At 38.6% G+C, this 25,436-nt stretch overlaps 3 protein-coding genes across 4 annotated transcripts in view; 1 reads left to right on the top strand and 2 right to left on the bottom strand.

Moving 5' to 3' along the window:
• Positions 1–19,473, top strand: part of LOC135709170 (carbohydrate sulfotransferase 11) — a 44,057-nt gene extending 24,584 nt beyond the window's left edge. The window contains exons 2-5 of the mRNA XM_065231395.1: positions 9,405–9,651; positions 9,724–9,929; positions 18,375–18,542; positions 18,599–19,473. Coding sequence (XP_065087467.1) covers positions 9,405–9,651; positions 9,724–9,929; positions 18,375–18,542; positions 18,599–18,985 — 1,008 coding nt within the window. The 3' untranslated portion in view covers positions 18,986–19,473. The remainder of the gene's footprint in view (positions 1–9,404; positions 9,652–9,723; positions 9,930–18,374; positions 18,543–18,598) is intronic.
• LOC135709168 (uncharacterized) overlaps positions 1–20,875 on the bottom strand; it is a 92,690-nt gene extending 71,815 nt beyond the window's left edge. Inside the window, exon 1 of one of the 2 annotated variants that reach the window (XM_065231392.1) lies at positions 19,966–20,875. In XM_065231392.1, the coding sequence (XP_065087464.1) occupies positions 19,966–20,780 (815 nt within the window). In that variant the 5' untranslated portion in view covers positions 20,781–20,875. The remainder of the gene's footprint in view (positions 1–19,965) is intronic. The other variant, XM_065231391.1, reaches the window with a different exon arrangement.
• An 817-nt stretch (positions 20,876–21,692) lies between these two features.
• LOC135709179 (cell division cycle protein 23 homolog) lies at positions 21,693–24,153 on the bottom strand. The gene is made up of 3 exons (XM_065231401.1): positions 24,136–24,153; positions 23,003–23,762; positions 21,693–21,736 (listed from the first exon to the last, which is right to left on the bottom strand). The coding sequence occupies exons 1-3, from the start codon at positions 24,151–24,153 to the stop codon at positions 21,693–21,695; spliced, it is 822 nt and encodes a 273-aa protein (XP_065087473.1).
• Between the last annotated feature and the right edge of the window lie 1,283 nt (positions 24,154–25,436).

Here is a 25,436-nt window from a genome sequence, read left to right as displayed (position 1 = left end):
GCGCCTTTGGAGGGTGTTTCGACACTCCGAAGGGTATAAATAGCGAAACCTTTCAGTTAGAATCGATTCCGTGCGATGAAGGCAAGAATGACAACTGTATCAAAACCGAATACTTCATCATTTCTCAATAGTGATGGAGTAATACGACATGCACTAAACTAAGGACACGGGATATACTACAATATATCAAATTACTGGTCGCAGTGGTGTTATGTCCCGAACAGAGAAAAAAAAATCATATAAGAATCATTCCACAATTAATGTTCACTATTCAGTAACTATAACATTTTTTGTAGAAAATCTTTTTACTACTATTATGTAAGTCAAGTCAAGCGTCACTACTGGTCACTGCTACACAATTGGGCCCTTTATTCAAGCTAGAAACGTCAATCCGTTTTTGTTACCGTGGAAAACGAAAAAAAAGAACAAACAACGAATTATCACGTATTGACAACCAACTATTACTATTACCATTCTTTTACTAGATTTTAGAATGGAAATAACGAAGATTGATTGATCATGAAACTAGAAATCAACCAAAACGTCGAAGAAAAATGGCAGACTAATTTGTCTGCTTCCTGACAGGTACACTGAACACGTCCAGAAGGTTTACACGAAAGACGTGTAAATTTATAGGAGGAACCGCAAAGAATTACTTGCGCAGCGTAAAAATCGGATATAAGTAGTAGCATTTTAGTAGCAAGAAATGTACCCAAGACACGATCGTAGTTTTCACGTAGGATTAAGTGCTCGGTATCAATATTCGGATACTGTGTTAGGGAAACCTCTTTTTGCAAGCAATTGGTGATAATTTTGATCGCCATTTCAACAGTTGGACATTTGTGTAATTGTCAATAGTGACCTATTGAAAATTAGCAGATAGGTGCACTCAAAAAATTTCACACATTTTTATTGACGAATTTCCATGTGAAATTCCACATATTTTTCATATGACCACACATAAGCAGAATCCACTTAGAAGTACACATGAAATGTCTGTGTCAAATGGATAGTATGTACGTTCACACATGGCTTTTATGTGTACAAATATTAAGTATGTGTCTGGCACATAGATATCATTTGTTGACCAACATTGCAAAAAATCATGTGTGCAAAAAAACAATCTTTGAAAATTTCTTAGTGTCGAAACATTTCCTATCGATTGGCTTGTTTAGAATTAAATTCCATCCGCTATTGACAGAGTTATAAGTGGTTTGTGACGAGGTTATAAGTGGTCAAAACCTGACCACTTTTCGTAACGCGGTCGATTTTGGTTTTATAAAATTGCACCCTCAATATGTTGCCGAAAGACGTAATCCTTGAGCGTAAGGTATTTGAGAGACTATGGTTACAGGAATAATAAATCCTGATGAATGTGGGCGTCTTAGTGGAATACCTGTATAAAGATAGAGAGAGAGAAAGAGAAGAGAAGGATTAGTAATTTCCATTTAATTCCACTACCTTATTTGCTTATCCTTATCAGATACGCGAATAATAAGTTGGGGGATGTGTCTGAGACCAGAGTGGAAAATCTTCAACAGAAATGAGTGCATTTCAAAGGAATTTTACAGACACCTGTTTTCACGTCCTTCTAGAACTTTTTTGCTAATCAATTTATCTAATTCTTCTGTCATGATAAGTGCTGTACAATGTGGAAATCAATTGAACATATTGATGAAAATAAAAAATAAATAAGCTACTCGCTATCATTTGACAATGTAATTTGATTTGTTTTCCGTCGATCTTGTGTTCCGTACTGAGTACCAATGCAACCGACGCCTAGGAGGCAGTTCCCACACCTGGACCCTACCTATCGACCCATCAACTCATAGACCGGGAACCAACGGCTTTACTTCCCTGTCAAGGTTGCAAATACTCATTTCAGCTAAAATAATGTTTTTCAGGATAATAAAACCAAAAGATGGTATGATGGCATGTTTTACTTGTAACTTACAAGAAGAGGTTACATAGTATGTGTTTGAAACATAAAACCTGTAAATTTTGCTTTCTATGAGTCACAATCAGCGATTTTCTGATCATGGCATCTAATTATTGCTAAATTAAAAAAAACATTGTTTTAGCTGAAATGAGTATTTGCAACCCTGCTCCCTGTGATCAGAGATGTTATGCATCAGAAAATCTCGGCGGCGCCGACTGGGATTGCACCCAGACCCATTGGAGGCAATCACGCTTACCACTACACCACCTACGCCGCTTAATCATTCTCATTTGAGAAACGCTTGATATCATTCAATTGAATGTAATTTACACACAAATGAAGCTCTGGTCGACATTCCGGCGAAAAAGCAAAGCCTACCCGACACCAACCTGACTTTTAACAGACTCCAACCCGATGTTGATCCGACCTAAACCCATAATTGACCCGACATTCGATGGACATTTACCTTAAATTTGACTTGCATTGATCCGACATCGGGTCAACACGCCTGTTCGGGATAATTTTACGAGGTTTCTTCTATACTCCACTGCCGTATATCAATTGATAGTGTGTGACTCATTTGACAGTGACGATGAGGTTCATTCGAGAAAGCGGCCTTTCAAATGATGGGCATGAGAAAATTCGTTTTCGCAGAATTGATTGAATTTTGGTTTATCTTCAATCCAATGATATGGAAATTAACAGCACTGGTCATCATTAGGTGTGTTCTCCAGTTATGGCTCTAAGTTTTGCATTATAGTGTTTTCTAATTATGGCCCATGGAACGTATAACCAACCAGTGGAAACTAACGATTTTAAATTGGCTCATAACTGGACTAGCCTATTGTTCCTTAGCGAATCGATTAACGTACACCATTCCAGTCGAAATACTAGTACTACACTTTGTTTGTTTTGATTCGCTATGAAAGTTTGACAGATAAAATGCGGGGCTCGTGGATTTTCCTATGTTCTGAGGTGCATCGATCAGCTTGGGACCGAAGGAAGATAGAGATGGGCGATCCGCTCCCGAGCTGCTCTATAGAACCGATGCTCTAAAGTGAGCTGATGACCAGCGGTTCATTTTTTTGGAACCGCAGCTCATCAGCTCACTGATATCACAAGTCAAACGATTCAATCCATCACTTATAGCGGAACTTTTCAAAAAAGAACTCATTACTCCACTTACGCATTGCAAAGTCACACCGCGTAAACCAAGACGCGCGCGTAATACAACATGTGCCTACTGATTGACAGCACCAACGGTAAAATTAAACTTCCAAACGGCTGTTTGGGAGAGAGAAATTATGTACATGTGCTACACGATGTTAATTTTCTACTGGTATTATCCAATTTATTTGTGTACCCGGCTCTTATTGATGAATTTACGCGAAACTGCACCAGTGCATGCGACACCTAGGTTTGAAATCCAAAACCACAAAAGTGATGATGTACTCAAAAATATTCCATACGATTTGACAGTTAGCAAAACGTCATTATCATTTTCACATCATTTCCATCTGCTGGTCGACCGTCACATAAATTCATCAATTGCTGATCTTATTCCTTCAGCATATGTGCTCTCACCTCTCCTCCCGTCATTCTCTGGGGGAGCCGAAGATCCGCACAAAAGCAAATAACCGAAAAGCGAAATGCAGCTCTCCCGCTTTTCAGCTCATCTCCGGATCCGAATCATCGACTCGAATGATTCACTGGGAGCTGTTTAGTATGACAAGTCTCGGACCCGTCTAGCTTTTCGGATCTTTTTTTTTTCTCTGTCGATTCTTCACGATTCAGCTTCGGATCCGGGTTTGAGCTGATGGTCTGGAGCTGATGCCGAGAACAGTGAGAGAGATTCTGCTGGAGAATTAACACCAGAAATAAAATCTGAATGTAGACTGGATTGCATAGCTTGAGGCGTAACATCGTGTGTCACGATGTCAATCATATCATCGCGTGTGACATAAGCGTAGCTCTCCCGCATACATTTTTTGTTTTACTGTTATGTTGTTGGCACATTTTGCGCGCTTTTGACGTAGGACTACGTCTTTCGGGAAGATGGGGGTACACTTTATGAAAACCGACAAATGAAATTATGAAAGATTTTGAACGTTAACAACTTAGCTGCCCCTAGACCAATTTAAAAAAAATATCATCAATGGATCAGAAACATTTCTACGCATCGATAACAATGCTTTTGACTGTTGATTGTCAAATTGAAACTATTGAAAAAGTGGTAAATTTCAAGCACTGTCCAAAAGCTTCGAAATAACTAACAAACCCACCAATTACGTACATGCATATGCTGCTTCCCCGACGACATCCATGGCCGTGACGGTTTTGCGCTTGGCGTGATCAGTACAGTTGACGGCATCACGGATCATAATTTCTAGGAACACCTTCAGCACACCTCGGGTTTCCTTGTAGATCAGACCGGAGATACGCTTGACACCATCACGTCGAGTCAGAAGACGGATGGCAGGCCCTGGATGTTATCACGCAGAATTTCCCAATATCGACAAAGCTGCATAATTATGACTGTATGTAGCCAATGGGAAGCGAGAAAATATTGTACCGGCAGAGCTGGTTGTCTGTATAACAAGTTGCTAACTACGCTTTTGGCTTAGTTTCGATTCACCCGTTCAACGACAAACATCAAGCAACAATGACTGGTCGTGGCAAGGGAGACAAAGATCTTGGATCTAATTGATAGCAAACTACTCATGATGGGAGGAGTCTGTTTACTTTACCGGCGTGTTAAAAACGAAAGGCAATCCAAATTTCATTTGTTACATGCATGAGGCATGTAACAAAAAATGTGTTGGTGAGTTGTTTGGCGTGAATGTTCCCGAAAAATTCTGTATTTTGCTATTAGCAAATGCAAAACAAACAAATGCCGTGCCAAAGTGATTTCCTGTGCAAGTGATATGTATAAACGCGAACAAACACGAGGTCTAGTGATTATAGCAAAGCTTGCCATAAAGAAACCATCACAGTTCAGGGCTACCACAATTTCTACAAAAGAGTTGAGTTATGAAATTCACTTAATTCCAAAATAATATCCTAAACAACAAACTAGAAAATCGAACAAAAATGTCGTAGTCCTACGTCAACAATGCGGTCGTGTCTTGTACACCACCTTCCAACTTTTTCGTTTACGCGATGGTTGATCAGTTGTTGCGTTAATAGCATTTTCCATTGAAAAGTAAAGCCACACTCATAATCGCCAAAAGTGCAGGAACTCAGCGATGAGTAAATTTGTCTCATGGTTTCCTGTGGAAAACCTAAAAAATCTGCCGGAAAATGAGGGAATTGACGAAAATTTTATTCAGTCTCGGAGTAGTACCAATAGACTGAGTGAATCTAATCTTTACTTTTCTCAAATTCGGAAATCCTGGAAAATCCTGGAAAACCTGGGAAAACGGAGACAAATTTTACTCATCGCTGAGTTCCTGCACTTTTGGCGATTATGATTGAACTAAACTCAAATTTGGGTCGTTCTCATTCGCCGTGCATGTTGTAAGGTACCGATTTATTGGTTCAGACTACTTTTACGATTTTATTCAGTTTTAAGCACTACATAATTAATTTTCCGATTTTGAAGTTGTGTCATAATTTCTATAATTTCAATGTGAGCTGAAGAGCTGTTCAAAAGAATCGACTCTCTTTAGTGGGCTAGATGGGTTTTATCCACTCAGCCAGATGAGCTGTTTTGTCCACCTCTAAAGAGAGTACCAGAGCTGAGCCAAAAAGTTGAGCACGTTTCTTCGGGACCTTCTGGTCTTAGAGTTATCTCTATGGCATAACCATTACTGGAACATCTAAGCTGAAATTTGTTTTCGTTTTCGATTTTAAACACAGAAGGGTGTCATAGAGCCAGGTCTCCAATGAAAAATCACTGTCCATACTGCACCAGGGTAGATATATAGTGTTGACATCACAGAATAATAACCTCAGGCAGGGATGGAAAATCATTTACATTCATTTCGTGCATTCATTTACATTCAATTGCCTGTAACTTTTTCCATCAACAGAATACCGTAAAATAATGTATGACGCTTTTGTAGCTTTTGATATTAACTACAACTCTTGTAAATAATTAAAATCTGAATCTCTTATGCATGACGAACTAGAGCTGGCAGAACATGTTATTGTTTTTCAGTGAATGCAATTTACATTCACTGAAAAACAATGGTGGGTTCTTATCACACTGATTCATCATGCATAAGAGATACCGATTTGAGTTGTGTACAAAATATGTAGTTAATATCAAAACCAATAAAAGCTTCAAACACTATTTTACGAAATTCTGTTGATGAAAAAAGTTAGAGGCAAATGAATGTAAATGAATGTACGAAATGAATGTAAATGATTTTCCATCCCTGACCACAGGTGTCAAATGAATCCTGCTTTAAAATGCCGAATAGTGCGGAAAGTTATTCAATATAGGGAATAGTCAAAGCGACAGTGATAGTAGTTAAGGTGCAATTTACTTTAATGCATCCTGATGATAGTAATTTCCATTTAATTCCACTACCTTATTCGCTTATCCTTGACAGATACGCGTATTTCGTCTACAATATGCAGACTTCTTCAGTGTCTTGTACTAATACTAGACTACACTCAAAAAATAAATCACATTTCCAATGGAAAATATCCATTAGAATTTCACATAACTTTCATGTGATCTCATAATTGGGATTCGCACCAGCAAATCACATGAACCTTATGTGATTTATCACATAGAATTCATGTGATCATATGAATATTATGTGAATTTCAGATAAAAATCATTAATTTTGCTATTGGAAAAATATCATCTGCGTTCGCAATGGAAACTACATGAAAACTTTTTGCAGTGTAGTACAAGACTAGTCGAGTATTAGTACAAAACACCGAAGAAGTTTACAAACTGTAGACGACGACGTATCTGTCAAGGATAAACAAATAAGGTAGTGGAATTAAATGGAAATTAATTTAAAAATGAATTGGATTTTACTCTGAAATTTTCACCAGTGAAAAAAAAAGAAATCTTCACACACGAAAAAAAAATTGTGAAAATTTTCATTTTCGTTGATGTTTTTTGCAACTGTGAAAAATAACAAGGAAATGTTTTACAGATATTTTTTTATTACTGAAATAATATCCGTATCATTTACCTAAACAAATTCAATCAAAGTATTTACGATTTTCAGAGTTGGGAGGAAATGTTCTACTAATAACAACATGAAGCTTAAATGCAATAATTTATTAGCTAGAGAAAGTTCTGAAGAGGATAAATTGATAGTTCCCCTAGAGTACGGCAGTGTGAAAATTGAACAGAAGTTGAAATTGAGCGAAGGGCCATTGATTCGACAATACTAATCAAACGCGCACTCCTTTACCTAGCCCAAATCCCATCATCCATCAATGTATGAGCTAGGCAAAGGAGTACTGTCGCATTAATGGCCCTTGGCTCAATTTTCACACTGCCGTACTTTAGCGAAACTATCAATCTATACTGTTCAGAGCTTTCTCTAACTGATAAATTATCGCACTAAAGCTTTATGTTGATATTAGTATATCATTTCCTCTCAACTCTAAAAAACATTATTAAATATATATATGATTCATGAATTATGAATCCGGACACGAAAATCTTGCTGGGGTTTAAAAATGCGTTCAATGTAACAGCTATACGTTAGTATGTAATGTGCTTATTGTAAGACCATTGTTTCAGTTTTCCTCGAACTTTGCTCGTGCCATTGCTCGATCTTTTCTTCGTACACTGCCCATCATGTTTTGCACGAGCCCTGTTCCCACTTGTTTGCCTGCCAAATTCCATTTCCGCTTGAAATCCTTCAGGTCAATTGCAGTTCCACCCTTTTTCTTCAGTATGTGCTTCACAATTGACCAGTATTCTTCAATTGGCCTTAGTTCCGGAAGGGGCGTGATGAGTCCTTATGATTCTTCATGAGAGCCGAAATTTATTTAATTATTTAATCAGCAAAATTTTAAAAGAGGAACATATTTTATCGCATATTCTAAATAAAAAATAGACACATTGAAAACCAACATGTGTAATTTTATTTGAATGTAAAAAGTGTTAAATTCAATAATGTTCATATAGACATGATGTCATAGGTTTGTTCATCTACCAGGAAACTGACCTGCAAATTTCTATAGCCTAAATCAGCGATATCTTTTGCAACCTGTTTTCATACTTTAAAAGTGAACCAGATAATTTTAAACCAGGTCCTCGAACGAACCGAGAATAGAGCCTGCCAATGTACATGGCCTACTTTATAATGAAACGTAGTTATATTTCATAATCAAGGGAAACATAATGGTGCCTAAAACGACATAATATGTATAGTTAGTTAGTTAGTTAGCTTTCAACCGATGGCTGGTTCGCCTCTGCGTAAGATGTACATAATTTCAACCAACAACTGTTCGACGAAAACCCATTGATACACCATATCGTTGTAACCGATACGACCATTTCCTCACCCGAAACATCAACAAGTCGTAAATTCGTGCCTGCTCAAATTATCGACATCGATGAAATTCGACACTTAATATTGCCCAAACATCAGACTGTTTTTCCGCTTACCAAGTCCCATTTGTTTCTGTTGATATAATATGTATACTAATAAAGAAACACCCGTCGCCCGTCATCATCGCCACCCCGATCCAATATATCTAACTCAAGAAAGTGTCAATAGCAATGAAGCCTTTTCCGGTTCCTAGCTGGTGCGTAGCAATCTTTGTCTCTTACAACGCAAGAGTGGATGATGTGATACGAGCGAGAAGGAAGGGAGGAATGAGGCAATTTGGCTTTTCGTTTCGTGGAAAATGGAGCACGCATGTGATACGAGCTAATGTTTGCGTATCCATCTAACATACTACAAACATCGTCCTCTCTGTCTTCACGATCTGTGCACAATGTTTAATGTAGCTCGTCTCTGTTGATAGAACTTTAGACCTGGCAAGTCGGCTTGTCTGCATACAATATCCTTCAAGTGGAAAATTTAATTGGAAACAAAAATGAAATCCTTTCAATAGCTTGGCACGATACATTTCCCTTACTATTGTACTCAACTCAAGCAAATTATACAGACCACCCAAGAGGAAAAAAGTTGATTGCATATTCGCTTAACCTGTCACATGAAACAAACTACTGTAGACTAATGAATAGAAACTAGATTACCATCAATGGACCGTGCCCACATGGGATGGCACTTCCGCCAAGCAAAGTCAGCCACCTCCCTTGACAGGACCTGCTCAATTTCCTTTCACCCACACGACACTGCAACACTTTGTTCGTTTGAGAATATCCAATTTAATTCCATCCAACCACGTCCGCGAATTCGAATGATGTCCCACCATGCAGTATGCATCCATGCATGCATGCATCGCATTGCATGTGCCCATCCGCTCGGCAAACTAGTGGAGTAATCTTTCGTTCCTTGTATCTTTTACCTTGCAGTACACTAATGGCTCCCGACATCAGCTCCAGTTCCACGCGGTACACCATCCTCCGCCGGCGATGGTTCACCATCCACAGGAGTACCGGAAGCACCACCAGCAGCACACACCAGAGCAGCAGGTTCAAGCCGTTAAGAATAGCACTAGCAACCAGTATCTGATAGACATGGACTACATGAAGCACCGAATGGACGAACGCGTGGCACGTTTGAACGACAAGTGCACCGAGTATAGATTAAATGAACCGAGTGAGTGGAAGCCTTTATTGTCTTGCACGTCCCGTCAAAATTTAACGTCCTCTTTCTATTTTCCCTTTCCAGAGCAAAACTACAAACCGAAAGCGTGGGAATATCTCATCAATCGCGAGTATCACCTGGTGTGGTGTAACGTGTTCAAGGCGGCGTCCACCTCATGGATGTATAACTTCAACCTGTTGGCCGGTTACTCGCCCGAGTTCCTGAAGAAGACCAAAGATGTGCCACTGCAGCTAGCACGCCAAAAATATCCCCGGCCGTCGGTGGATGCGGTGAGTACATAATTATACATTGCCGTGAGATGTGAGATCAGTCCAACTTTTTCTGATCTGTAATACCACCATCGGATCATCTATTGGTAATGTTGATTTATACGATTGAGTCGTTGTTTGCGAGAAATCGACGATGGAAGTGAAAAAAAAATCAGTGGAGTCGGCATTCTCAAAACCTTCACAATTTTAAAGAAGGGTTTTTACTTTAATGTCGAGACTACACACTTAATTAATTGTCCTGATGAATGTGGGCGTCTAGAGTGAAATACCTGTACAAAGAAAGGGAGAAGGATTAGTAATTTGCATTTAATTCCACTACCTTAATTGCTTATCATTGACAGATACGCGTATTTCGCCTACAATGTACAGGCTCTGGCTCTTAAGTCTGGTATGATTTGAGATTTGGGCGTAATTGCTTTTGTAAACAAACATTTCAATCGCCGATTTTTTCGCGAATAAAAGCTCAGTCTAGGAAACTAACAACACAATCATGTAGAGGAATAATTCCTCTATCATTTGGTATAGTTTGTTCGCGAGATTGAGCTTTTATTCGCAAGAAATCTGCCATTGACGTTTTTGTTTACAAAAGCAATGTACGCCCAAATTCGGAAGTGAAAATGTACCTAGGTTTAATATTAATATTCGTTAAGTTGCGATGTGGCAAATAACAAAAAATAAAATGAATTTCAGACATGATCTTTTCCTATTTGTATGAAAGTCTAAAAATAGATTCCGGTGCAAAATTTCGAAAAAAAAGGTTTAAGGATTTTTGTTAATTTTTATGTTGTTTTGACGTAGGATTACGTCTCTCGGTCACATATTGGGGGTGTAATTTCAAAAAACCAAAATCGATCGCGTTACGAAAACTTTTCAGGTTTTGACCACTTATAACTCTGTCAATAGCGGATGGATTTTAATTCTAAACAAACAAATCGATTGGAAATTTTTAACACTTTATCAATTTTCTGTAGGTCACTATTGAAAATTACACAAATGTTCAACTGTTGCAATGGTGGTCAAAATTATCAGCGATTGCCAGCATCGCATGTGTTAGCGATTGGTTTCCCTAACACAGTCGCCGAATATTGATACCGAGCACGTAATTCTACGTCAAATCTACGGTCGTGTCTTGGATACAACTTCTTTTCTTCAAGAGGCGAACCAGCCTTTAGACTGAAAACCTCTTATATAAAGAAAAAATCAAAAAACTTCTTTTCTCTATTAATTAGATTTTTAGTCATAAGCTAGTTCATCTCATGTTAATTTAAAAGTGTCCATCTTGAAAACTTCACTGAAGACAGCATTTTATTGAAAAATATTTAAAAATATTGAAAAATATTCAAAAAATATTGAAAAATACTGAAAAGAGTGAATTTTTGTTATTTAAGTTTAAACCAATATTTATTTACGTGGAAAAATATACATGGGAAAACATTTCAAGTAATTTTGGGTAACAAATCAACCAAAATTACTTGAAATGTTTTACCACGTAAAGAAATATTTTTTCCTACCACTTAATCTGAGACATTATTTCAATTGCATATGACGCTTTTAAGTTATAAAATACAAACGCCAATCTTAGTCAAAATGGCCGAATTTCATCTCAAATTTGAATGATTGATCATGCCAAACAGTTATGCAAAGTTTAATATAAATTGTCAGATCGATTCGTCGTTTGACGTGGAACTGCTCGATGGTTTCTTCAGTTGAGCATTGGTACACTGAAGAAGTCTACACATTGTAAAATAAATACGCGTATTTGTCAAAGATAAGCAATTAAGGTAGTGGTATTAAATGGTAATTCCTAATCCTTCTCTGATTCTTTATACGCTTAATTTTGTTTGTTGATTTTTTGACGAGATCTGCACAGTCGCGCTCCCGGCAAACAAATTTTACAGAGATCTCCGGGCTTCGCGATAATGCGATTAACGGCATCACCCTTCATTCATGCGTAGGTTCCACGAAGTGAGGGTTCGATTCCCGCTCCAGTCGGTGGAACATTTCGTAAAAGGAATATTTTCCTACTGGTCTACTGGGTGTTGTTATGTGTTGTCCATTGTCTAGTATTAAGTGCTCAGTCTGTACAACCTCTCTGGATTAAGATGGTGTCTTTCTAATAAAGTGACGATTGGTCATGAAACATGTTTCAAATTGCAAAGCTCGGCAATAACTTGCCGTGCAAAAATCTATAAACAACCCTGTTGTTGATGCGATGAAATAGGTGTTGTTGTCACTGACAGGGATGGACCGCTGTTTGGAACATAGTTCATTGCAGAGGCGTCGCGTGCCTCATTTGTTTACCTGTGCACCAAACTTTGTTCGTTATAGTTTTCCACCACATATTAGTTTTTTTTTTTTCAATGCTCCATGAATTCGAAGGACATATTCTCTATTACTATATTAATCACTACCTAACGTAACATTTGAAGGGCCTATCATCTTGGGTAAACAAAACTTGTATGGCCCTTTTTGCGTTAACCGAAGTAGGAGGAATTGCAAAACTAAACTAATTCTCATTTTTATCACAAGGAAGTCGAAGAGTTCTCTTTCGACTGAAGCGTAATTAAGAATATCCGTCAAACACTTCCGAAAACATTTTTTGATACAAAACAATTTCATAATCTAGAGAAAATTCATGAAGTCCCCGGGGTAGCAAACTTGAATTAATCAACTTCATCAGAACAACACTATCAGAATGGACCAAAGTGTGGACAGGCACACCGGCGCAACCATCAGAGAGATTTGATTGAGAGATTTACAACTGACAAGAGGGTGAGAGCGAGCTTTTGCGCTCTCTTTCTCCATTACTCTCTTTGCCTGCAATCAGATATCCAAGTGCACAGCAAGAAATGCACACTTTAGGCACCCATACATCACAAATGTTCTTCTAATTTAAACTCACACATTCACACCGGTCTGCAAGTATGATACACGTCCAAAGCGTACCAGACTGCTGTTTCCGTGTTGCTCCCGTTTGACGCGTGACTGCTGAAAGTTTCAATTACAACTAGTGGTGCAAACCGCCATGTATTGTGGAAAATTTGTGGTATGTTTCAAGAGGTGATAGAAGGTCTGCTTGGCTTACATTAGGCATTTGACCATTCACAAACTTGCCACAAATGCTTAGAAATCAATGCATTAGGGATTAGGCAGACCATCCGAACTGAATTTAATCCTTTTTGAAGCAAACCAAGGTCGAAAATTTAATTGAGCCACACTATAAAACAGTTTATTCATGGTCACTTGTGGTCTGGAGTAAAGAAGTACAGCTATAATGTTGCCATAATATCTATAAAAATCTAAACACATTTTTTGAAAATTATTTACACCTATGTCGTGCACAGGTTGCACATGTGGACGCGACGCCACTGGTTCATTGCCTTCTAAGGTAGAAAGCTAACGTTGAATCCAATTGAAGTTTCAGTAAATCCATCTTAAAAAGATAGATTAATGCTATTATTCTTCCGATCAAACTTCAATTTTCCCAACGGAGAGTCACACTCTGTGTTTTCATTGACCGAGCACGGACCCAAGTGAATGTTCAGTGAAATCATGGAGTTTGGCTCAACTGTGCAAAACTTTTGAAGTACAAAACGATTCTCAGCACTGAAATGGAAGAGCTTCACTTAAAATGCAGATAAATCAGATTCGAATGTATGCAAACACACATGGGCTGAGACCAACCAACGGCTTTACTTCCCTTCCGAAGGAAGACGTGACCAGTGATTTTTATGCTTCAGAAAAATCCCACCGACCTCGGATGGGATTGAACCCAGACTCATTATGATGAGAAAGCAGTCACGCTTACCACCAGGGCGTCACAATATCAGCTTTAATCGACCAAATCGATGCGACGAAGAGACTGCTGGCTTTCTTTTTCTGTTAAAGTCGAACAGCTTCGCAGCATTCTAGAACCTCAGTCAGCGTGCACAAACAAATGTTCAATCGCTTGTCTCTCTTTCTCCCGTCGCTCCATTGGTCTTCCTTTCAAGCTTCGGTGAAACGGATGAGCGAAAGAGCGCTCGACTTTGATAGTTTTCTCTTTCATGAAACACATCAACAGAGGTTTCATGACGTAACGGGTGGTAACTAAAATTTTGGAATTTTTTCGAGGTCTCTATGCTCAACAACAAACGAGCTCAGAGAGAAATAAGAGTGTGTATGTGTTAGCTCTCTCTCTCCTCTTTCTGCTAGTATTTTCTGTTTTGTTTATGCTTGCTCAGTTTTGCTCAAAATGCCGTCGAAACAAGAAGTATTTCGCGAGCGCGTTATACAGTTCTACGAACTGCACAGAAATCTCGGCAAAAAGTATATGGTACAACATTTTAAAAGCGAAAATGTTGCGGCTTCGACTGTTTACCATATCCTAAGATCCCCAACAACTGCTCGCAAGCAAGGTAGTGGAAGACCAGCCAAAATTATGGACGCAAAAGGACTTCGTTCTCTTTCTCGTGCCATGGTTCAAGCCCTCTGGTTTGGCAATCAATCAATATGTGTACCAGAACGAATGTTTGAAGAAAATTTTGATCCCGTTTCTACAAAAACATCATGCTGATGGACAATACGTGTTTTGGCCGGATAAAGCGTCATCGCATTACGCCAAAAAACACAATCGTTCCTGAATACCCATTCGATCCCATTTGTACCCAAAAACCACAACCCGACAAATCTGCCTCAGTGTCACCCAATCGAAGATTTCTTCGGGGTTTTGAGCTCCTTGGTGTACAAAAATAACTGGAGAGCCACGAATTGCAAACAGTTGATTGGTAGAATCAAGAGATGCATTCGCAAAGTTGACATGAAGGCCGTACAACGCTTCTGTTCCGACATCAAACGGAAGCTTCGCCGAACATCCGATTACGGACCGTTTTCAAATGTTCACTACTTTTTTTTTCAACAATGGACAATGTATCTTTAATTTCAATAAATCAGATCTTCTTCAAGTATGTTTGTCTTTTTTTGACAGCTTGAGAAAGAAATTCCAAAATTTTAGTAGCCACCCGTTATATGACGGAAAATGAAATAACACATTTAAAGCATTTCACACGTGAAAACACGTGAAGATTACACGTAATATTTTTAATTTATCTTCCATCCATATATTTATCTAAAAAAAAATGATCAAAAACGGGACATAACACATTTAAAACAAATTGAAAGATCGGTGATAGAGTGTTCGTGAAAGGGGATTGAAAGCCATAATGAGGTTCGTTTAACTAGAAAATCGACGTTAGTTACATTGAAAGCGATGAGCAAAGCAACGACGAGAAGTTCCACAGCCAGCGTTTCCTTCTAAGCGTGCTTCTTTTTCACTATCATTTCTAGCTGATAGTCTAGCTAGGCGTTATAGAAATGAAGCGTCGAACACGTATGTATGAGAGAAAAAAAAACACGAGTTCAGTTTAGAGCTTCGAAAATGTAGAGCCCTGCTTACCACTACACCACCGGCGCCGGCCCAGGGCTGATTATTTGGTTTGCTCCTTTCAGCCTTTGACTACACTGAACCAAAACATCATCCTGGCATCGAATGGTTATTGCCTCACGCAAGCCCTACTATAACTATTATCAGATGATTTTGAGAGAATCTTCATTCGATTTATCATCTGTTGGAATATAAACAAATCAAATGACAATCATCCATATAATGAATGTTTTAGATCGATTTTCGAAAACCAAAGTAGACATAAATCAAACATAAAATCATAGGATAATCGTATTATTTTAAACTAATTATTAAATTGAAATTATATGATCGATTTTCGGATGAAAATCAGGTGCACAACATCAACTCATTTTACAATTTATTTATGATTATATTATTTACAAGTTGTGTTTAACCTGAGGTGGCGGGTCCTTGAGAGACGAATGATGATGGCGAAGTAGAGCCAATTGAAGGGCAACGATGTTTTTTATACAGTAGATTGATGTTGGCTTCGTAGACAGGAATTGTCAACGATGTCATTACAGGAGCAATTGCTCTGACTCTTGGGAAACGTATCCGTAGGTTGCTATGGGGCCTGGAAAATAATAGGAAAACTTCAATAGCCTCATCGTGCTAGTGCATCTGGAAGAAAACTTATCTTCTGGCCTCGTTAGTAAAATTGGTCGACCACGACGTAGCGCTGACCGTTCCGAATGCTGACATTCTTGAACATTAAATGCATGTGGGTTAGCAAAATGATACGTATACTTACATCTGAGCATTTCAATTCTCTTAAGACCTTTGAAAATATACAACAACTTTACACTCAAGTTTTCACATAACGTGTGTTGTCATTTTTTTTTCGGTTATAAAAGATTTTATAGTTGATATCCATTTTTTTTAGTTATGGGACTATCTCAAATGATATTCCATTCGTTTCCATACTGAATGTTTTTCATTATAATCTAACATATTTATTGCTAACGAAATACATACAAAAACATGTCAATATTCATTCACCAATCAAAAGAGCATCACATGTTTCCGAAATCATCCGACTGTTTTTGTCATACGGTTTTCAGAAACATTGAAAATGGATGCAACTGAATGATGTTTCATTCTATAAATGGAGGGTGATTTGGTTCAGTGTAGTTCAGGCTTTGACACCTTTGAAACCGCAAGGGAGACTCGCCAGTGACAGCAGCGTTGCCAGATATACCGATTTATCGGTATTTATATCGATTTCCAAGCTCGATACCGATATACCAATAAAGCTCCTCAGAATAACGCTTTTGGAAATTTCATACCGATTTATACAGATTGTTTTAATCACAATTTAGAACATTACTACGATGCCAATCATACCAACTCAGCGACTGGCAATAGAAGATTTTTCACTGATGGATCACGCATTGATGGATCCACTGGCTTCGGCGTCTTCAATGAATACTCAACCGCCTTTCGGAAACTTCAGGAACCTTGTTCCGTTTATGTTACTGAGCTAGCAGCAATCAACTTCGCATTGGGGATGATTTCCGATATGTCCATAGACCATTACTTCATCTTCTCGGATAGTCTCAGTTCGATCATCTTATTTCCATTCAAAGGTAAGGGAAGCAGATGAGTTTGCTGGTCGAAAGATCATATATGATTACCTTTGTATTGGTCCCCTCACATTGCTCAATCCCAGGCAATGAGAAGGCAGACTCTCTCGTAAAGGTTTATGATAGAAGAATTTCACATGATGTATTTTTCCCATTAGTACGTCAGAGTTCTCTTCTAAGTTGGTAAAACAATTGGAAAAATAATTCTCTTGGGCGGTGGTTACATTTCATTACTCCAAATGTTTCTTCGAGAGCGTGGTTCAAAGGTCTGGATGTAAGTCGGGGATTCATTGGCGTGATGTTAAGACTTATGTCCAACCACTACTCGCTAGAAGCACATCTCTAAAGAATAAACCTCGTTGACAGCAATATATGTAAGTGCAGAACCGATTATGATGACATTGATCACGCAGTTTGGAATTGCCCGGGTAATGACGCCTCCAGAGCACGTCTATTGGATACCCTAGTGGCCCGAGGTAGACAACTCTTCCGTGAAGTAAGAGATGTATTGGGAACACGTGATCTTCCCTACATGCAAGCGATCTACGAATTCCTTTATTTGTCTGATGTTAGAGTTTGATATGACCATCCCTTCCTTTCCAAACAATTTCCAGCCATTGTGTCCCAGTCTTATTATCCTCCTGTTCCTGTGCTACTTGCCCCTGCCCAGCCAGGATTTGGTCAACCGTCCGAGAGTAGTATCTGAAGGAGGCTTCAGAAACCAGTTTCCTACTTAGCTCTTTCCAATCGAAATTGTTACCCATTAACCTCGAGCCCGCCACGAGTAATTGGTACCCAATACTAACCTAGAACTACTGCTATTTAAAATGTAAATTCAAACATTACTGATTTTGGCTTCGCAAAGTGTCACACACTACTGAGCCTAGTAAATAAACGAACTAGTTAAAAAAAAACTCAGCGACTGAGATTGACCCAGAGAATTTTCTTTCCATAAAAAATTTACTCAGATTTGGAAAAAACAAATTGCAGTTACTCACAAGCTATGAGTAACTGCAGGTTATTCCAAATCTGAGTAAATTTCGTATGGAAAGAAAATTCTCTGAGTCAATTAATCTCAGTCGCTGAGTTGGTATGGAAGTAGATTTTCCGTTCTTAGCCCAAAAGTTTAAATTTCCGCCTTTTAAAATGACAAAAATATAATATTTATTAAAATAAGAAATACCGATAAATACCGATTTTTTTAAACCTTTAATACCGATAAGCTTGAAAACAATCTGGCAACGCTGAGTTTCAAAGTTGTTTTTGTGTGTTGTAATTTCTGAAAAGAATTCCCCAAGAAACAGAGTTTGAGGGTGGGGACTTCAGAAGGGAATCCCCCAAGAAACACGGAGTTTTTTTTATGTAAAAGTTATGCATGTAAGGGTATACATCCTAATCTAAAGTCCTTCCCAATTCCAGCTCCACGAGGCAATCAACGGTTCGATCTCGTTCGTGATCGTGCGGCACCCGTTTGAAAGACTGGTAAGCGCCTATAAGGACAAAATTCAATACGCCCTACCAAACTCGCACCACCAGAAGCTAGGCGTTCGAATCATCCAAAAGTACCGCAAAATAGCAAAGGGCCAGGTAACTGTTACAACCAAGAATCAAAGTTTCATAAATGGAAGAACCTATATTTTCAGCCATGGAACACTCAGAAGTATCCCACATTCCCGGAGTTTGTCAATTACCTGCTGGACGAGGTCCGGCATCCGCACACCGAGATCGACATGCACTGGATACCGGTGACGTACTTCTGTACGCCCTGTTTCTTCCACTACGATGTGATAGCCAAATTCGAGACCCTGGAGGAGGACCAAAACTACCTGATAGCGGTTGGCCAGCTGGGACATATGATCAAACCCCAGTGGAGGAATGCCGGCAAGGGAGCCCACACGAACGATTTGGTACTGAAGCTGTGCAAAGAGCTGGACGACGACCAGATCCGAGGGCTCTACGAGTACTACAAGTACGACTTTGAACTGTTCGGATACAGCACGGAGGAGTACTTCAACGGACGGGGACGCTAGGGCTTTTTGTCAAATTACACTGATCATCAACCAGAGTCAGACCAAGCTAGAAATTGCGCGCGCAAGAGGGGCAACGAATAGCAAACCGTTTTAAGGGTTTTAAGCATATAGGCATCCAAATTAGTCGTTGAAAGCGAAGTGACTATTCCTAGAGACGCGAGAACATATTTTTATATCGTGAATTGAAATCAATTTTAGACGTCCAATAGAGTGTAGAATAAAAAAATATTACAGCAGTTTCTCTTCCTAGGATTACCATTTTTGGCCCAAAGAGCATTTCCTGCTGAACTAGAACTATTCAAGGGAAATACATAGTAGTAGCCAAACAGCTTTTCTAGATTTTCAGTGAAAGTCAAGTAAGCTATCTTTCACTGCGAAAACGATTTTTGATTCATCCAGTAATGGCAGAATGCGTGTAGATTTCATGCTTTGAACAATCTATTTGTTTTTGGTTATGCACAGTCATATGCTCAAAATTTAGATGGATCTGAACATAACCTACTCACCTAGATCTCAACAATTTCCTTAATGGAACTTGACTTCCTTTGCTTCAAGCTTGAACTATCCTGCTTTATAAATTATGATTTTTTAATTTGACTAGAAAACACCAATCGCTTATGAACAGAAAAAAAAACGAAACTTATAGTAAGTTTAGCAATACTTTATTCCATATTTATGTTGCAGTTAGTTGACAATACCAATCAACGAATTTTTGAAAGTATCTATTTAGAATCAATTCGTTAAATTAGATCAATAATGGTATCGACGGTTACTTAAAATAAACGAAAAAGGCAACCAACATTGATTAGAAACATATTGAAAAGTATAAGAAAACATTGTGATGAGCAGAATGATATCAATTAGAGATCAATAAATTTGAATTCCAAATCAAAAATGGCAATAATAAAAACATTTCAACTAGAATGAATCGACTAAAGTAGAACCAACCATGTTTCTATAAAAGATGACAGTTATCTTACCTTTTATAGGTGCAGTTAAATACAGGTACTCCAATCACCAGCAGCTCATTATGCACTTTGGTCCAAACGTCTCCGTACTTCACCAGGGGTTGCTTTTCGTCCGGATTCTCCGTTCGCAACAAGCTTGGAACCTGCTTCAGCCGTTTATTCAACTGTTCAAACAGTTCCCCACTTACAGTTCGAACCGCGGCCAGTTCTGCGCGACGTTGATTGGTTCGCTCTTTAAGGGTTTTCAAAACCTCATAGAAACAGGTAAAACTATTCACACTGGCAGCACTGGCTTCCAATCGGTAAGCCTGGAAATCTGTTACGATCGGATCGGTTTGTTGTTCTACATAAATTTTCACCACCGGAAACCCAGGTCGATCGTCACTTTCCGTTATCTCAAGCTTGATGAAACCCTCAAAGGTTTGGTAGTGGACAAATTTCACGCAAGGACACGTTTTCCTTTCAATCACCACCAAAGACCGTTCGATCTCCAATAAATAGAATGTCTTCCGGTCGATTCCATCGTTGGAACGGAACATAGTTAAATTTATCTTCCGATCTTCTTTCGCCGCATCATCGATCGGCGTTGGGGGAGACAGTGTTCCAAAAATACTAGAAACTACCGGTGGTTCACGGTTCCCGGCGACAACAAGGCTGGTCAAATCAATCGCAGTAACAATCGAATGCTCTTTCACTTCCAACAACTGCCGGTCGGTGGTGATCACAGCAAGCACGGAGTTTTTCCGACCGATCACGATTTTTTCCACGTACAACAACTGATTCAGTAGGCGTTTCGGTATTTCTTCCTGGTGTTCACTTGAAGTCATTTTAAGTCTTGATAATACTGAATGTTGCAAAAATTGATCAGAATAATTATTATTTTGATTTGTTATCAAATTTTAAATTGATGGATGATACTGAGCAAAACATAAACAAAACAAACTACGCGCGTGTTCGGCTCATACAGGGATGCCAGAGTTTTTTAAACTTATTTTAATGTTTGAATTTAACAATAAAGAAAAAAACATACAACCCTAATAAAAAATAACCATAAACGAACGATAACCCAAATCATCGAACTACTCAACAAATGGTTTGGATGATACTCAGAACACGTCGTTAAGCAAATTAACCATACAATTTTTATTATAGGGAAGGCCAATCATACCAACTCAGCGACTGAGATTAGTTGACTCAGAGAATTTTCTTTCCATACGAAATTTACTCAGATTTGGAAAAAAAAAAACTGCAGTTACTCATAGCTTGTGAGTAACTACAGTTTTTTCCACAGCTGAGTAAATTTCGTATGGAAAGAAAATGCTCTGAGTCAATTAATCTCAGTCGCTGAGTTGGTATGATTGGCCGTGTTACACGGATAATCGAAAGAACTCAAAATGATTAAGTCTTTTGATTAAGTGCAACGAGTGCAACCAGTAAAAATTGAGTTCGTTAAGGGTATTGAGGTAAATGCATATTCATAATCTGTGTGTGTGAGTATAATCCATCGCCCTCTGTACCGGCAGAGTTTTTATGGAAGAAACTTATCTGCATTTTCTGTATGTCGAATGTGCAAATATTTTTAGCCCTGGAGATGGAAGGTGACAGCTCTATCGTACATCAAACGACTCATTTCAAGAATGCCTGTTTCTGCACGTACATTCTGAGGTCATTTTCTGATACAATAAGCCCCGCAAAAATACACAAGTGTATTCTCACTTCCAGAATAAAAAAAAAACTTTTTATTCTGGCACGTAGGGTAAATTATGGCTTCGGCACCCATTGACTGTTTTCGGCAACCGAAATTGAAACGCTTATTTCACTGTATTTTCCCATCAAAACTCTTCGCTGGATGCATTAAGCCGATTCCTTACCTTTTCAGCTTCAATCTGATTACATTTTTACGACTGTGAATTCCTGTTATACCATATTGTTCTTTAAATGAAATATACATACTACAAAATACGGCTGATTTCGAGTTGTCGATAATAGAACAGCTGGTTAACATGCAGTTCAAATGGAAAGGGTGCCGAAGAAAAAGAGACTGCCGACAATTGAGAAATCCAACTTAAACTCATGCGCGCCTGGTGGCAAGAATAAGCACTCACCGACGGTGATAAGTCTGTGACAGCCCTTGAAAATGTCATTGATTGTTTGCAAAATTATTTAATTTCAATGTAATTTCATGAAAATTTCTTGTCAGCATGGATGAATCTTGTACAAAATGCATAAAACTATTTTGTAATGCATTGTCCTTAAATAAAAAGCTACTTCAAGACTTATAAATTACTGAAAACATGTTAAGGTTTGAAATCATCTGCCGATTAAACAACAGACAAAGTTGGCCGACTAAATCAATCGACGAAAAACTATTAAATATGCCGATTGCTCGGTGTAGCACCAGACGAAAAACGATTTAATCTGCTGATTAATACACCGACTGAAATTAATTACAAGTGACAATAGATTAAGTCGGTTGACGAATCGGGTGATTTGAATGATGTTTGTTTATTTGGAAGATATTTTCGAAATAAAACACTTTAAAATTCAGCATTTCTTACCATTATAAAGAGCATTACTTTTTTGCTCGGATCATGCTTTGACTTCGACAGAAACTCGCTAGAATAAATAGAAAATAATAGTTTTTTGGTTGAAATTTCAAAAATGTATTCAGTTTGACACATTATTTCGAACTTATCACCGCTGCGATTGCAGCGTCACGGTGGTCGATTGAAACATGGATTTGTCAATAGTCACTCTCACCTGAGAAGTTTGGAGCGTTGTAAAAACATGTTCAACCCGTTTTGATCAATTCTGTCGATTGGAATTGGTAGAACAGCAAGCAGCAGATAAATGTCAACAAACAAACCTGTCATGTATGTGTGTGACGCTGAGCAATCGCTAATAGAAGTTCGGACGCTGCTTAGATTGACGAGAATACGTAAATTCCCCTATATAGTTATAAAATGATTGGGATATATGTGTAAAATAAAATAAAAAGCAAGTGTACTTATCTGGTTGTTCCAATGTGATGAGTGAGTCTCCATCGTACCTTGATGTTCACGTCTCCTTTCCCGTTTCCTTGTTTCTTGTGCTAAGGCAATCGCCAGCTGCGTCGGTATGAAAATACACTTGCCAAAGCCGGTGGTTTGTAGATGTTCGAAAATCTTAATTCCTTCGTCATTTAGGAACAACTCGATATAGGTGTATCCGATGAAGATCTGCTTCATCCAGTGGTTGGGCAGTTTTAGGTTTTGCAGCATATTTTTATCGGTAACCAGCGGAGCCAGCTCCAACCACGAACCCCACATCGTCGGTTCTGCATTGATAGCATCCACATAGATCTGCACCGCCATCTGATTCAGGTCCAACTTCTTCAGGATGACCCCGTACAACCACAAACAATATCCGTCCAGTTTCTTTTGGCCATGATCCACCCGGAGCGTGGCCAGCAGTTCGGAGAAGTCCTTCACATGACTGTTGGAGTTCACAATCGAATGATCGCTCATATTGTCCAAATGCTTCTTCTCCTTGGACATGTACGTCGCATACATGTGCAAGAATCGTGGAACCGTCGAGCTGCAATTTCGCGTAAAGTAAGCCGACCGGTCGTACTCCCGGACGTCGAAGTAACTCTTTGCCAGCACATAGTCATCGTACTCCTCGCTGGCAATGCCGGAATGCAGATTTTCGAATGATTTACCGGTATGCTTCAGAGAAACATCAGACAAACCGTGGTTTAGCTCCGATAGCCATTTGGCACTCTGTACCAGACCCCGCTTGTTACACTCGATTATGCCCAGCAATAGGTCCTGTTTCACGTCCTTCAGGTTTATTTACAATGTTTCGTTCATTTTCCGCGTCGATGCGTTTTTGATGTTCTTTATAAACTCAGGTAAATGCATATTCATAATCTGCATTAAAATTGGAACCGAAATAAAAAAAATCATCAGTTTTTGTGAATTAGAACTATTTTAAATAGGTGCATTAGCAAAAATCATCATATTAGCGTATCTAGGTGTTAAGTTTCCGGGTTCAAATTCGTGCCCAAGACGCCATATTTAAAATACGTTAAACACTACCGCCATCTACTCATCAAATCGCGTCATATCTGGATCAACAATAGAAAAGGGCCCATCAGCATTTGTAAACAAATCGTTCCATGCCAAATCGAAGGCCGCTTACACAATCCAACACCATCATCGTGTAGGTAGAAGTTTCCCCTATCCGATGATGCGTGCTTTCGCTTTGTGAGTAAAGGGCTTTGGAACGCCCTAATAAACAAATACCATAAACGAACTGTATCCCTGATGGGTAAATTACTGTGGCATATGGGTTCGTCGGTGCTCATAACGTAGGTAAAAATGTCAAGATCACAGGTATAAAAATGAAACTATAACGTGTAGAATTGGAACCTACCTAACTAATAACAACCAAAGATTTAAGTAAAGTAAAGGAGAAAAAGCTATTCGAATCTGTAATAAGGACTCAATGTGCTTGTCACTTGGGAGCCAGTGTGAACTGTCAAACGGGAGCCAAACATTCACAGAAACAAAATCCATCGGCAAAAATACTATAATGATGGTTTAAATTAAATACTCCCGCCAATAGATTTGTGCAGAAACGAAATTCATTTAAGGTGATTCCCCGTAGCGTCCTTTTTCGTGTTACACTTAGCAATTTCACATGTGAAAATATTAAGCTTTCTGTGAATGCACGTAGCTGAAACTACTACTTGTTGTTTGCTGCGGAGAATCAAGCAATGTCTGAAATTTACAGATGCATAAACCTCGTAGATCTTGAGTTGTGTGCTTATGAAATTGTGAGGTGTGATGGAAAAATGGACTCCACAAGGAAACACCTTAATTTGACTAATTTTTCTATCGAAACTACTATACCGTTTGAGTCAGCATAGTAGTTTTGACAGAATGGTAGTAAATTTGATTATATTTATAGTCAACTATACTGAAATCATGGTAGATTTAACGGTATTAAGCGTAGTTATACTGAAAATAAGTGTTTTCTGCAAAATAGTATTCCTAACTATTATCTTTGTTTCAGTGTTCAGAAGCGACAACTGCAGTTACTGTTGTAAAACATTGTAATCTCATAAAAATGCTAAATGATCCGAGAAATGATCCATGCTTTATCATAGCACATTCTTAATTTTAATCTCAAAAGCAAAAACCAAATGATGAGGGAGTTTTTTTTATCTATATTCGGTTGCTCATGTGGCCAAATCCAGGCCCAGGAGACAATTTCTAGTTCACTAAGACAGAAGAAGCCCTGCGAGAGCTGCATCTCATTGTATCTACGCCTACGTCCCTGTTATTTCCAGCTGAGAAGCTGTTCCGAAGACAAGTAGAACCTCCATGAGGCGTTCCATCATTCGTTGAGTCGCAGCGTTACATACATTACATACATTCGAACATTTGTTTATCTCAAATCGACGGAAGACATTCCGCATCCGCACAAGTACCATAAAC

This window comes from Ochlerotatus camptorhynchus, unplaced genomic scaffold (genome assembly GCF_037179485.1).
Source record: "Ochlerotatus camptorhynchus isolate MF236.1 unplaced genomic scaffold, CSIRO-AGI_Acam_v1.1 ptg000353l, whole genome shotgun sequence".
NCBI classification, from domain to species: Eukaryota; Metazoa; Arthropoda; class Insecta; order Diptera; family Culicidae; genus Ochlerotatus; species Ochlerotatus camptorhynchus.
The sequence above is the reverse complement of the archived record's forward strand: the minus strand, read 5'-3'. Positions and strand labels throughout refer to the sequence as shown.